The sequence below is a fragment of the Halichoeres trimaculatus genome, unplaced genomic scaffold, assembly GCF_033239565.1.
Source record: "Halichoeres trimaculatus isolate MK-OKI-2021-1 unplaced genomic scaffold, fHalTri1.1 fHalTri1_scaffold_6, whole genome shotgun sequence".
Lineage (NCBI taxonomy): Eukaryota > Metazoa > Chordata > Actinopteri > Labriformes > Labridae > Halichoeres > Halichoeres trimaculatus.
Genome location: NW_027437184.1, coordinates 11,596,366 through 11,611,956, shown reverse-complemented (window position 1 = coordinate 11,611,956; position 15,591 = coordinate 11,596,366). Strand labels below are relative to the sequence as shown.

Here is a 15,591-nt window from a genome sequence, read left to right as displayed (position 1 = left end):
TCCTTGTATGTGTGACATTAGAATGTGATCAAAGTTATAAAAAAATAGAATGGTATCAAAGAAAAGAGTGCAATCAAAAGATGATATCAGAGAAATAGAATTATATCAAAGCAGTAATACATGATAAATAAAATTATACAAAGTAATAGGACATTAATAAATAGAACAAAAAAATAGAACAAAAATGTAAATATATTGAGCTACAGAAAACACTGAGATCCCTAGTTAACATTTACAGCCAGTCAAAGGTATTTCTTGTTATTTTACTGTACATAAAAAAACATACAGTAAAATCAAAATGCTGTTTTTCCCCCTTTCAACAAAATACATTTTAAAAATGTAAGTAAAAATTCAAGACTAAAATTTATTTTAGAATTTAATTTAAAAAAAAGTATACAGTAAAAGAAAGAAACAAGAAAACAACCATGTACACAGTGCATCTGGATACACTATGGGAAATGTAGGATACAATGATTTTACTAGTTTAAAGTTGTTATTGAAGGTCCGTGTGATGTGTGGATGTTGAAAATAGAAAACATACAGCATGTGTTGTGATTTTATGTTCTTCATGCAGTGAGCTCTGCAGCCTTTTGGGGGCACTATCAGATGTTTTAGATGACATGCTTGTGTGTATGTGTAAATTGTAGGAAGGGGGTGTTAGCTTTGAGTGTATACAGTGATTAGTACAGCTCACACTTCATTCTCCGTAAATCCTGTTTCCATTATCCTCTAGCAGCTAATTTGATGTTAATGTATTCAGCTGCAGGAGGATTTTACAGAATTCACTGAGGACTCCCACAGTGGAGTGTGCGCACACTCACACACACCCACACACACACTCACACACACACACACACACACACACACACACACACACACACACACACACACACACACACACACACACACACATACTGGTGCAGCTGTTTGTTGTGCCTCATGTAAGTGTCTTTACTAATCACTGAATCAATAACAATCACGACAGGAATTAAATTAAATAGAATTATTTTTCCTTAATTATGTTTTGGTGTTTTACTGGCAGTGAATTGTTCCATCACAGCTCAGTTAGGCATTAACCCCTTTTACAGACGACTCAGTTAAAATGTTCTTATACCTACCTCTGTCCTAAGCTGCTGCAAAACATGCTCTCCAAAGGCTGGATCTGTGAATGATAGAAAAGTAAAGCAGAAAAAATCCACATCATGAAGATAAAGCAAAGAGACAACTAATTAATTTCATATCCAAAACAATTTCAGAAATGAGTCAAACCGTTTTTGTGTCAATAATAATAATAATAAAGTAAAATTTGAAATGTATTTGTAACTGCATGTTACACCCATTACTGTAGAAAAAAAAAAATTAAGCGGATGTTAAATTTTATATAAAACCATGCAAACACAAAATGTTTGGTCTGTTTTCCTTCACCATTGTACATCACAGCACTGCAGAGTGAAGAAGATGAAAAGTAAAAACATAAAAGAGCTAGCTGGATAGTTTAAAAAAAACATACGCAAGTCACTTATGGAAAAAAATATCAAGTAGCACTGCCTAGCGCCTAATGTCCTTCACCATGGCAGGTATCATAATTCTATTTTGGACAATTACTCAAAATCTTATCAAAAAAGTATCTTATATACAATCAATATGTCTCATTTCTTGTCCAATTTCATTGAGCTTATCTTAAATTATCTTAAGTTTCTTGTTTTTGACTTGTTTCACACAATTTTTTTTAAAGGAATAACTGCTCTTTAAACACAAATATATCTTTTATCCAGTTACTTCATTAATTGATGGAATTTTCTGTAGAATTCTCAAATTCTAAAACATTCAATAGCTGCAACTCTCCACGAACTAAATGCTTCCTGTGGCCCATTGTTGTCTGGGTTTCTATTAGGGCCTCAAGTCCTGTGAAGAATCAAGAAATCAGGCCAGTAATGTATGAAGAAAAAAAAAAGAATTTGCAATACCCCTCCAGACCAGTAGGATGCAGGGAGAAAACAATGAAGGCCATTCAGCCATTAGGGCACAACAGTGTTGGCACTGCAGTTAGCTTGTGAGCATGGAAGTTATTCAGCCTGTGTTGGTTTCGATGATGCTTTATTTCACTGTGATGGATTTGTTGACTCAGGAAAGGGGACGAGCTCTTGAGACAAAGCTGTATAAAGCTGGTTGAAGCCATCTAGAAAAAAACAGCTGCTGTGTAAAGCATGAGGACAACAGAGATGTTTGACTTTCAAAGGGAGCCTGTTGGTTGAGGACTTTCAGCGGGATGCATTCTTCTGAAACAGCTTTGATCATCATTAAATACTGACCAGGTTGGTGCTCCACCAATCAGAAACATTCAGCTTGCAGGCCCCGCCCGTACTACTTCCTGAACAAAGACTGTTACCTCCATCAAGGCTATGTTTTTGGGAGAGTTTGTCTGTCTGTGAACAACATAGCTCAAAAATCAACAAAGGGATCTTGATGAAATTTTCAGGAAACGTTTAAAATGGGACAAGGAAGAAGTGATTAAACTTTGGAGGTGATCCAGATCAGCGTCTGGATCCAGGATTGTTTTTAAAGGATTCTTTATCATTGTGAGTTTGGACCGTTTAAACCAAATGTGTATATAAACCCATGGTCGGATTGCTTTGCAAGGTCAAGATAATTTCTCACAGATGTAAAAGTACGAGCCAGATCCTGGCAATATTCTGGATACTAAGAAATGTATGAAATATGTACTTGGTCATCATAATTGTTAGCACTGTCAGGTAACAAATTATCGTACAAACCTGCAACTAACACCAAATTGTAGAAGAAAGGGAGTGTAACAGTAAAGTAGGACTTAAGTGTTGGGTGACAATCACAATATACTTGGCAGAGGTCTGTGCTCTATTCGTTTTGTAGTTTATAAAGGGGTAGATCAATACCCAAGAACAAAATTTAGACACTAGCTCCTACATTTGAAGAGCACATATTATTGGCCTTGTCCCGTCATATTTTTTCATCCAAGCATGTCTCTTAGTTCATTGGGACATCAAAATTTTTCGTTACATAAGACCAGTTAAAAGCAGAGGTTTCATTTGAACTTCCCTGTCTGCCTCCTTGGCGTATTAAAGGTGCTGTTTACTTGCAGAAAGATGAAGCTAAAATCTCATTTCTGCAAATCCAAGCTTTACGTAACATGGAATCCAGTAAAGCGATGCGTGTTTTCGTCCATTTACCTCCATTTATTATGTATGATAAGTTTTCAGACTCACAGCGTCTCTGCCGGCCGAGAGAGAACCCCGTGACTACCTCCATCTCCACTCTCTCTTTGTGCCTCTCGCCCTTTCTCTCTCCTGGCGGCTTGCAGAGAATTGAAGGAGGAACGAGAGGGAAACATTAACAGCGAGAGGTGGGAGGAGGAGGGAGAGCCAGGCAGACAAAGAGGGAGAGACTGGGGAGAGAGGCAGTGGGAGCGTGTAAAAGGAGGGCGTCTGACAGAGATGAGAGTATTTATAGGTGGAGAGATGAGGAGATAGGACGACAGGGAGGAGAGGAAAGAGAGAGGGAGGGAGGAGAGAGACGAGAGAGGGAGGTGCACACACAGAAAGAGAGAGGGAAGAAAACCAGACACAATAAGAGAAAAAGGAGACAAAGAGGAGGAAAGGGAGAGCGACAAACCATGCTGAGGAGGAAGAGGAGCGTGTCGTTCGGAGGCTTTGGATGGTAAGAGAGAGGAAGTGTGTGAGTGTGTGTGGATGAACAGACGATTGGACTCAATGCACACACTTTGGGGGTCTTTGAGTTCATTTCTGGTCCGAGCTGTGCTGACGTGACATCACAGTGACATCACAGCTCCTGAAATGTGTGTAAATGAGTGAGTCAGTGTTTGATGGTGTGCAGACACAGAGAAAACAATGAGCTGAGGGATGACACCCAGGTTTGTGTTTGTTTGCTAGTTTTCTAACTTTTAGTTGTTACTATTGTCAGTGTTTGAAAATACATGGGGGCGAATCCGTTTAACACACGCTAGCTTTAAAAATATTAAACCTAATGTTAAACTTCCACCAGATCTGTGTCTCATCCGTCTCTGTCCAGTTAAGCTTCTACATCTGTCAGTACCAACCAACTACATTTTTCTGCTGAAGTCACGTGACCAGCAGGATTTCCTTCGCTAATTTCTCAATCAACAGCTGGTAAAAACCTCAACCCCGTTGACCCCTGGCTCTGCTTATGTCATTCTATTATTGTACAGTGAAATACCATCAGGTAGGCTTTATTCTGAAAATTAGAGATGGACTGTATTATTTTTTTAGGGCCGATACCAATTGTTAGTAGTCACCAGTAACCAGTGTTGGGGAAATTACTTTTAAAAAGAAGTGTTTGCTCGTTACGCGTTACTTCTTAAAAAAGTAGTCCCTTACTTAGTTACCTTCTATGAAAAGAAACGTTTTATGTTACTCATTACTTTTGCTTTGCTTTTATAGTGCCCAGCTTTGGGCAGAACCCCATCTCATTTCCTAAATGTGTATAGGCCTATATAAAGTTCTACAATTGGGCATATAACAGGTAATTCTCTTGTGCTAACCGGTCCCTGGGAAAAGTAATGTTGTGCCCAACTGAGAAAGGAACTACGTTTTGTCACCATATTTTCAATAGTAACATGTTACACTACTTTTTACCCAAAAAAGTAGTTACATTACGGTTACTTTATAACTCGTTACACCCAACACTGCCTGTAACCCAGTTTTAAATTGTTTCTTATTGGCTGTCAGATTAAGAAAAAAAGTCAATATTGGCGCTAATAATCAGTCCGGCCATTAATCGATCTATCCCTACTGAAAATGAACCAGATATTGTACTGGAATAGAAGTCTTGAATATCTGCTGAGGAGAAACGTAAGAGGAGCTGGCTGAAGTTAAAACTCAGTAGAGATGTACTGGAGACAGATCTAGTGGAATTTAGTAGTGAAAAGTGTGAATGGGCGTGTGTGAGGTTGTCTGTCCCTGTGCTTTGTAATTGACTAGCGGCCAGTCCAGGGTATACCCTGCCTCTTGCCTGAAGACAGTAAGGAAAGGCTCCAGCCACATGTGACCCTGATCAGGATTAGCAATAGAAGATGAATGAATGAATGAGAAAGTTGCACCGTGTTTAGGCTGAGGTTTTACAGCCCAACGTGAACCAGGAGAGGACCGTCATTGGGGTGGGGAATCCAGGAAACTCCTAGGTCTGTGCCTCCAGCTATCTGGAAGTCCTGATACATGCCAGGATAAAGATACATTCTGTGTTAGTTGATAGATGAGCAAGCACACAACAGTGCATTCTTGTTTCTGAAAGAGTAAGAAGTTATCTGGAGTAAGTTGTTGATTTTGTGACCACCGTCTTTAAATCAGAACTGCCTCTTTTGTAACAAACTGATGTTGACTTCATCCATATCTTACACATTTTGTGTGCTCAACGGATAAATGAGGCACTAATGTTGCCCTGCTTCCTCTAAACAGATCTGAAACTTTCCACACATGTACCAAAGATATCCATCATTTTAAATTATGCAAAAAGCATAATTGTACCTCCTTAAAGTTTTACACCTTTCCTTCACACCTTCATGTTAAAATCTCCACAGCTCTACAGTTTCATTTAGCGGACCCTTATGTCCAAAGTGACGTACAACACGAGCAAGGATGGTGCTAGAGTTAAAGCAAGAGGATTCTGTGAAGGCACAAAGTGGGCATGCTCAGACTGAACCGAGGTGTGAAGTTACTCGATAATATAGTATATGGCAGTGACCTGAATTCATCTGTGATGGTGTTTGTAATTTAGATCTTAGTCTGTGGTGTAGAGAGCCTCACAGGAGTGGAGGTCAGAGGTCCCAGAGCTTTGCTCTTACACCTGTAGATTATTGATCAGGTGGTCATTGATTGGCCCGCAGTTTGTCTTTATACTAATCTGTTAAACGTGGACACTCAAGGGTAAATGTGAGGTCGTGTGGGTTTTATTTTCTTTAGTTTAAGCTGCTGTTGTCTCGGCTGTTTTTCCACAAGTCAGTGAACACAGCAGCTCACCTGTTTGACCCCAGGACCTCAAGTGAGACAGGTGATGTGACAGGACGGCATTGACTGAATCTTTCTCTTTGCTTTGAAACCTAGTCAGTGTTTCAGATCTATCTTTTCTCAGACGTCAGAGACCATTTGGAGTCACTGCTCGCTCTGATGTCCTGCATCACTGAGTCTGCAGTATATCAGTGCGTGTGTGTGTGTGTGTGTGTGTGAGAGAGAGAGAGAGAGAGAGAAAACTCTTACACAAGCTTTCTTTTCAATCATTCACTCTTTCTACCCTCACTGCCAAGAAAACAGAGCAAAGACAAATTGTCTGATATGAACTGCTGGCAGGTCCATCCAGTACCTGGATTCTCCTCCTACAGAGCCATGCTGTTGTGATCCTGCTGAACGTGGTTTGTCATGGTCTCTCTGAAATGTGTAAGGTATTCCTGAAACAGTCTGGATGGATGGATGGCAGCATGTGTTGCTCCTTAATCTGTAGATATTGTTCAGCATTAATGGAGCCTTCATAGATGTGAAGGCTCCAATAGCTCCAGCTATTTCGCATAGCTTTTAACTTAAACTAACAACTCCCGGTACTGAACTTGCTTTTTCTCTGCACCTTTGAATTTTTTTTGCCTTTTCTTCTTTTTCTATACATGTTTTTCTTTTTAATGTTATTTCATTTTTTTGTATCTGTTTTTAAACTTCTTTTTTATACTGCTTTTACCTTGTAAAGCGTCTTTGAGATTTTGAAAAGCGCTCTATAAATAAAATGCATTATTATCATTATTATTAAGTTGACACTTCTGATCCCCAGACCATCAGGGATGCTGGTTTTGACCTGTGAGCTGAGAACAAGCCAGGTACTCCCTCTCCCCTTCAGAGCTGAGGACACAGCATCCATGGTTTCCAAAAAGAATGTCAGATACTGATTCATTGGACCTCAGAACAGTTTTCCACCTGCCTTGGTCCATCTGAAATGGGTTCAGTGCAGAGAAGTCCCTGCTGTTTCTGGATTAGGTTTCTATCTGATTTCCTCTTCTTACTTTGTGGATTCAGGGATAAACTGTGTTCAGTGGTTTCTACAAGTGATTTTGAGCCCATGTGGTGACTTCCACTCTTGAGTCATGGCTGTTTTCATTGCGGTGCTGCCTGGGGGGCCTGTAGATCTTGTTCATTTAGTCCTGGTTTTGGTTATTGTCCCTTCTTTACACCTTTTCTTCCTCATGTTCCTCCTCCCACTTTCCATTACCCCATCACTCCTCCCATTTTTTCTGCAGTAAAGTTGTTTTTACTTTTTACTCCTTTTTTTCCTTCTAAAGCCTTTCTCCTACACTTTGAGAAGCAGTGTTGTGTACAAAGGGGGATTCGGAGGGACCGTCATCCCTCTCTTGGCCTAGTTGTTGAAAAATGTACACAGAAATGCCCTCTTTGGAGCCAAAACATGCACTACAGCGCCCTTCTGGGAGCCAATATGCAAACTTAAGTGCTCTGTTGGGGGCAAAAATGTGTGCCTAAGTGACTTCTTTGGGCCGCAACACAGGTGAAATTGCCCCCTTTGGATCCAAAACATGAGCTAAAGTACCTGTTTTGGGGCCAAGATAGGTGCTAAAGTGCCCCAATGGGAGCCAAAACACTGGGTTAAGTACCCTTCTGGTTGTCAAAACACACTTGACTACCATCTTGAGTGTAAAAAACACATAAAACCGCCCCCTTGGCTGGTTAAAATATGACAGACTGTTGTCTTGGGTGCATAAACGTTTGTTGTACATGCCTTTTTCTTTTCTTTTTGTCTGAGTGCTGTAAAGAAGTGTCCTTTTTCCTTCCATATCTTTCTTCCTTCCTTCTATACCTGCTCATTTTCTCTATACCTCCTTTCTTTAATCTGTCTGTCTAACCCCTCGAGGCTGCCTTCTTCCATCTGTACCTCCCTCCTCTCTCCTTCTCTCTTTTTGTCTCTATCCTCTGTTATGATAAAGAAACAGATGGTTAGGCGTCACAGTTCATTTTTCCATCCTCTCGGTGTTTACATCAGTCGACCAATAGAGTTGCAGTATTTAATAATGCAGCAGCAGCTTCGGGGCAGCTTCATCAACACTTTATATGAAACCTCCACCCTAATGATAACCTCCTTTTCCCTGCTCTCTCTAATCTCAGCTCACTCTCTAATTTCTTCATCTCTTGTTGAATTAAATCAGAAAACGCTTCATCAGCACTTATTAGCTTTAATTCTGCTGATATTCAAGTTAGTGTTATTGCTTATATTACACGTAACTCAGGGTGAGGCAGGAGCTTGAGGAAACAAAGCTGTTGGATGAAAAATAATATTTAAAAAAAACCTGAAGAAGGTTTGTCTACTGTGCAGCACATGAATAATAATTTTAAGAGGGGTCATTCTGCTTTTCTGGATATAAAGTTATGTACTAAATGTAAATGCACAATATATTCCTATGTTTTAGAAATTCCTGAATCTGTCTGTAAACTGATCAAAAAAGAGCTCCAGATTTTCACAAGACTTAAGTGATATCATCACATAAGAGTCTCTTAACTGGTTCAAGATCTGCCCACAGCTCCACCTCGGACAAGTCTCCAGAGGGGTGGCCAATCAGAGGGAAGGGGGTCATCTTAAAGAGACAGCAACTGCTGAAATAAGGGTTTTCTGGAACACCAAAATAGAAGAGAAGGTTGTTTTTTTTTTTTTTTAAGCTGTAAATCATACAAATATACCCTAGCTCTACATAACAGTTGATAGATACCTTACCCTGTGGCATTGTATCCAGTAAAAAAAAAAATGTCTTGAACAAAGAAAAGCAGTGTCAAAAAGAAAATCTAATCTCCATTCATTTCCAAAACAAACACATGCTTTGGTAAGAGTCAAGTCTTCAGGACAGTATGAGTGCATTTCCGGGCTCCTCACAGTCAAGGATGAGTTTTTGCTCAAAACTCCAGCAGAAAGAGCTTGACTGAAACGGGATGGTATATTACTTTAATATCTGACAAATAAAAGTTTCCGGGACTAGATTATTTATTTATGACCAATCAGAAGCCAGCACCTGCCAGGTACCTGTCCTGAACACTCGTACTCACTCTGCAGTCTGCCATCTTGGTTTGATCATGTGGTTTCTGGGATAATATCTACTGTCTCCTCCAGCCAGCTCACCCTGGAGTGTGTGTGTATGTGTGTGTGTGGGCAGATTTAGCAGTATAAATGTGTTATTTATGACCTGAGGGAGTTGAGTTTTCACAGAGTCATCGTACAGACAAGCTTTTAGCGTTTAGTCGATCACTCTCTCTCCCTCTTTCCATTTATTCATCACTCTCCCTATCTTTGTTCTGTGTTCTCTGGTCTCCTTTCCTCTGTTCTTGGTTCTGCTTTCATTCCCTCTATTTACTTTTCCTTACTTCTAATTTCTTACTCCATCTTTTGTTCTTCCCCTTCTGTGTTTCCTTCTTCCGTCTTTCATTTAATGTTCTCCTTACCTCCCTTTCTCCTTCTCTGTGCTCTTCTCCTTCTTCTCCTCTTTTCATCTTTGCTTCCTACTTTTTCGCTTTGCCGTTTCCCTGTATGCATCTACTTTCCTTTCCTCGTCTGAGAATATGAGACAATGCGGAAGTGCTAAAATCTGCTGTTTCTTGAGTGTCCACTTGAGGCTGGCTCCGGAAGTGCCAGAAGTCACATACACACCAAGCCAAAAAAAGACAATTTTGAAGCAGAAATTAACTTATTTACAGCCTGGTTCAAAAAACGTCTCCCGTCTGAGTTGCTAATTTTACTATCAGCACACTGTACGGGGGTGATTTTTTTTTTTTTTTTTTTTTGACTCGGCCTTTCAGAGGATATTAAGATCGCAAGCTCGCCCAATCAAAGGCACAGCTCAGGGTCACATGACCGACAGGCACTCTATAGCTGCACACAAAGTCCTTGCCACTACCAATACGGCCACTATAGCCGATGTGCTTCATTTACCGTTTCAGAAACAGATGGGTGATGTCGGGGAGACTACGTTCATGTTTTATACAGTCTATGGTTTTTTCTCATCACTTTTCCTTCACACTCCCTCCCTCTCCCTCTCTCTTGCTGCCTGCGCTTCCTCTTCCCTTCCTACCCTTCTCTCCTTTCTTCTATGCTTCCTTGCTTCTTACCTTGTTTCTGCCATTCAATGCATTGCATCCTTCGTTTCTCTCCATCCTTGTATGCTTCCTCGCCTCCTTTCCTTCTTTTTGCACATCAATGCTTACTTCCCTTATTTCCTGTCTTTCTTTCTATGCTGTCTTGTCTCCTTTAAGGCTGTGTTGTGCTTTCCGCCTTAATGTGACGCACAGAAATGAAACGCACAAGATCTGCGTGAGAGAACGCGTGAGGCTTTTATGCTTTTTAACACCCTGTGCGCTGTCTGTTGGTGTCCATTCCTAAACTGCAGGGGGTGGTGTATCACAAATGTACGTCTACCAGAGTACTGAACAAGAGTCGAAGAAGTTTGGCTTTATTTACAAAACATTTGCATATCTGTCCCAGAGATTTTTCCAGGTTCTTTTAGCCAAATCATCCTCTCTGCCGCAATATCTTGGTTTATTTTCCACTCCATTATCACGTTGATCTCTGTGTGAAGAGTCATACAGATGCTCATGTTTCTGTACTTTGTCCACTTCCCCCATCCTGTCCGTGGATCTCCATGTGCGCAGTGTGGAAATGTTTTTGTGTGGAAAGGACTGCGCAAGGTTCTTTAATGGTTCCTTTTTTCCCCTTCCTTCCTTCCCTCTGCCTTACAGTGTTTCATTTCCTCCTTCACTCTCTATCCTTCCATGTTTCCCTCTCCTTCTATTCTATCCTTTTTTGTATGCTTCCTTTCCTCTCCTCATCAAGAGGGTTTCCTTAATTTCTTCCTCATCTAAATGCTTCCTTCTCCTCTTCCTTGTCTTCCCCTCGTTCTTCTTCTTGTTCCTTTTTTTGTTTGTGTTCATCCTTAAACCATAAAGTCAGACAGGTAAAAATATTTACAGGTGAGTTAGATATTTGACACGTGGTTCATTTTTTTTCTCTGAAGCTTCAAACAGAAAAAAAACAAACAGATTTAATAAATTATTTTTAGTCCACATTTTGTCTCTCTATCTTCTTAACACAAACACCAAACATTTATAGCTGCTTTCACCTCGTCCACCCAGAAACACAGAACACCGTGTGTGTTTTAGAGTGTGTGTGTGCGTATGTGTGATGTAAATGTGTGATTTATTGCAGCAGCACTTTAATAAAAAGGATTTTTATTGCAGTGAACCTAGGAGATCACACCTCCTTTTGCCATGCTCACTTACCCAGGCTGCAACACACACACACACACACACACACACACACACACACACACACACACACACACACACACACACACACACACACACACACACACACACACAGTCACTATGGTTGATAAAGTATTCAGGCGTAATCTCCTCAGTTATGATTTAATGTTCTGATGTCGTTTGAGAGTTTGAGCACAGCATATGTTAACTATATATGTGTGTATATGTGTGTGTGTGTGTGTGTGTGTGTGTGTGTGTGTGTGTGTGTGTGTGTGTGTGTGTGTGTGTGTGTGTGTGTCTTTCAGGATTGATAAGTCTACAGTCAGCGCCCTGAGAGCTCGGTGAGTAACTCATCTGCTGCAAAGGTGTTTCTGTTGTTAAATGTTTTAAATTTTGTAATATGTTGTTTGTTGTTGTTGTTTTTTCATTTTTTCTTTCTTTTCTTTATTCATTTTTTTGTTTCTATATATGAACATTTTTTTCCCCATGGCTTAAGTTTTAGGTTTTTGTTGTTTTTAAGTTTCAATTGTGGTGTTTTTGTTGTTTAATTTTCTCATTTTCAATTTATGCTGATTACATTCTTTGTTATTAATCATATTAATAATTTGTGTTTGTTGTTGTGTTTTAAGTATTATATTTGTAATCTTGTTAAGTTGTTGTTTTCTTATAATAATAAGTTTTGTTTTTCAATATTTTTGATTTTACGTGTTTCTTTAATTTTGTTATTAGATTTGTGAAGGTTGTGTTTTCTGTTGTTTTTATGTTAAGGTTTTTTTTTGTTTTGTCTGTTTTGCGGTTTTTGATTTATAAAACATTGATTTTTTTCCTTTTTTTCTTATTTTACAGCATTTTAACTTCACGTGTTTTTTTACTATTGTCTTATTTTTGTCCTTTTTATTTTTATTATCTCTGTTTTGATTTAATTTTTGCTACTCTTTTTGTTTGTTCTTTTTCTTTTGTTTTAGTTATTTTTATATATCTTTGTTTAACTTTTTCAGTTGTTTTTTTCTCCAATTTTGGTAAAAATGCTTTTTGTTTTGTGCTCTAGTTCAGTTTTTCGTGTCATTTCATAAAATCACAATCAAGAACAAACAGCACATCAAGGCTCGGTCTGCTGACTGTTATGATCCTCCATCCTAATCCAGTCTGACAGATGAGGTGAATGTTACTAGTGACACCTTTGTGATGTCAACTGTCAGTGTCAACATGTTTTTTATTGGAGCAGAAATCTCCTGCTCACCCTGTCAGTATTCCATGTGCACTAACCCTACATATTGAAATAGCATTATGTAACAAAACTACAGCATCAATGATCAGTTAAATACTCTTTATATAGAACAGTTACGTCAAAGTTTCAGAATGATGCATGGTAATTGATGAAGACAGACCTGCAGGCTGTGGCTTGTATTTTCAGTTTCTATGTTCAGATGGGCTAATTAACCTAACGTCTCTGTGATGATGGACCCAAGGACACACATGTGACATCTGTGTGTGTGTGTGTGTGTGTGTGTGTGTGTGTGTGTGTGTGTGTGTGTGTGTGTGTGTGTGTGTGTGTGTGTGTGAATGTGAGAAAGAGGGAGAGAGAGCCTGAAGGAAGGTGACCTGTCTATCTGTAGACATGTTTCTGCTCCTTTTTCCCCGCAGCAATTTTTCCTGATTCACGTTTCATCATCTGTCCTTCAAATTGCTCCCTCCATACATCATTTATCTCTCGCTCTCTCCCTCTCTCTCCCCATCTGCTCATCAGCTGATGATTGTTGAGTGACATCTGTGTTGATAGGAGAAAGAAAATATTTTGATGTCTTTATGTTTTCCTTACTTTATTGTTGATTTTGAAAGATCTCAGGTTATTACTTACAAAGTTTGATGATAAAAGTTTCTTCATGGGTCAGTTCACTTCATTCTTATTGCCCCTCAACACCTAAAGTCACAAAGTGCTTTACAAAACATCCAAATAAAGAAATGAGAGAAGAGAAACAGGCAGTGAAGTAAAGCAGTGGTTCCAGGATGAGCAGGTATGAGAATTTGAGAAACTCAGACAGGAAACTAAAAAAAGTTGAGTCAAATTGTGTAAGACAGCAGATACATTTTTGTGACTCGTTGTGTGACTTTTAAGATCATATGCAGTGATTTTTTTATTTCATTAATATTAATTTGTTTTGCTGTTTTCAATTATTCCTTTTGTGGCTGCATCAATAATTTTATTTAGTTGTTTTTACGTATTTTTTTTAAATTGATTATCAATTTTTTTTGTGTTTGTTAACCTGAAATTTAATTTGCTGTTATTTATTGTTTGACTTTCGTTTTCTTTACGCGTTTGATTCTTTTATGATGTTTCCTCTTTATTCTATCTTTCTTTTTTGGGGGGAAGTATGTTGTTGTTTTTAATGTTATTTTTTCAAACTCCGTTGTCTAATTTTATTTTATTGTTGTTTTTTTGGTGTTTTCATATCTACTTTTTTTGTTGTATTTTTGTTTGTGGATGTTTTGTGTTTTTTTATGTTGGTGTTTTTTTACGAAAAAAAAAAAGAAAAAAAAAAGAAAAAAAAAAAAAAGAAAAAAAAGGGCATTGTGGCTCCAGACTGCTGCTGCTTTGAATATCATTAACTCCTTAAATAGCGCTGAGTCCTGAAGAACTGATCCAGGTTTAATGCCATCAGAGCACAAAGTTTCCCATGAAAATGATAAATTACTAGGGATTCACCATTAACAGATCTTTTTTCTTTTTATTTAACCAATTTATTTTTTTTACCAGCACTCTTTGCTACTCGATTTGAAATGTTGCCTCTGATGCACTTGCTTTGTTTTTTGCTGCATTACCAGTCAACAGGGTATAAAAGTTTACATTTGAAAAGAACTTTTGTACATTGTGAAAAACTGTTTTGATGGTGAACATTTAAATATTTCATAGATTAGATAAATACTAACTTCAGTAATTCCATATACTCATTTTTTGCCTTTTACCCAAAACATTTCCAGTCTTATCCCACAGTAAGGCATGCAGGTTGTTATTTAACGCCGGTATTGTATCGGTATCAGTGTCGGCATTAGTCAATACCAGAGCCAAAGTATTGGTGTATCCCTATACATTACCAGTAAATGAATAAAGTAAAAGGTCAAGATATGTTTAAAAAAATATCGAAAATGACCTTATTTTCTATTTACCCATCAACTGTCAGATAAAAAATCCTCTGAAATTAAGAACATTAATTTCCTCTTTTGCTAATTCATGTCACTGTTAATATTTATTTGTTAAGAGACTAATGTGAAGCAGATAAAACGCTCACAGCCCATTAATGCAGAGACGTGTCTCTGTTACAAATGGTGATGATGCTGATAGCTGATGATTTATCATTGCAGATCTTGTAAAAAGAAGTGTTAGCAGTTTTCGCCACCAGGGGGCGATGTGACTTGGATGAAAACGGGTCATTTGTTTATTTTTGGAGACTTCAGTGTGAGCCACATTTTTCCAAACAGAGAAAAAAACCTCCTCTTCTTTCTGTCAGTCGTCCTGTTTCCTCTCTCTGCATCTCTCCCTCTCTCTGAGGCGATATAATCCTGCTGGTCTCTGGCGTCATTAGAGAGAGAGAGAGAGAGAGAGAGAGTGTGTGTGTGTGTGTGTGTTAGAGAGAGGAGAGGAGAGAGAGGGGGGATGCTGGTGTAGTCGAGTTGAGTGAGATGCTCAGTAACCAACGGCAGCGCAACAATGCCGCACGACCACTGGTGAGTCTGGCATCTCCTCTCATCCTCCATCTGTGTCTTTGTGTGTGTGTGTGTGTGTGTGTGTGTGTGTGTGTGTGTGTGTGTGTGTGTGTTATATTCCACTGCAGCCCCTTTCTGATGCATTCAAGTCACATGATTTGTACAAGAGTTTCTGGACTGTTAGGATGTTGGGGATCATCAGGTTGCATGTTAGTAATTTTATGAGCTCGTGCTCAAAGATTTGTGTGTGTATGTGTGCGTGCGTTTGTGCATGTTAAAGCTGTTGCTCTGACCTTTAAATCAGCTTATGTGTCAGTTTAAACTCTTGATTTCCCCTCAAGAGATGGGTTAATAGAAATCTGTCTCTGATGGGAAAGATTCTTGAATCTTCAGCTCTGCAGGATCAGTTCTGAGAGATAAAAAAGATAGAAATTCAAGATATTCACTAGCTAAATAATAATGAAAGAAAATGATAAAAAAAAAACTCTTTTTTTTTTTATTCAGGTTAAAAGCCATAGTTTGGCCAATTCAAACCAATTTTGACCATCCTTAAAAAGAGTAAAGAGGTAAAAAACCTATTGTAGAT

At 38.8% G+C, this 15,591-nt stretch overlaps 1 protein-coding gene across 3 annotated transcripts in view; it reads left to right on the top strand.

The window, feature by feature from the left end:
* Positions 1 to 3,362: 3,362 nt before the first annotated feature.
* Positions 3,363 to 15,591, top strand: part of LOC141791794 (rap1 GTPase-activating protein 2-like) — a 37,278-nt gene continuing 25,049 nt past the window's right edge. Inside the window, exons 1-2 of one of the 3 annotated variants that reach the window (XM_074672446.1) lie at positions 3,363 to 3,693; positions 11,609 to 11,644. In XM_074672446.1, coding sequence (XP_074528547.1) covers positions 3,650 to 3,693; positions 11,609 to 11,644 — 80 coding nt within the window. In that variant the 5' untranslated portion in view covers positions 3,363 to 3,649. Of the gene's footprint in view, positions 3,694 to 11,608; positions 11,645 to 14,803; positions 15,027 to 15,591 lie in introns of those variants that run through there. The other 2 variants (XM_074672448.1, XM_074672447.1) reach the window with 2 other exon arrangements.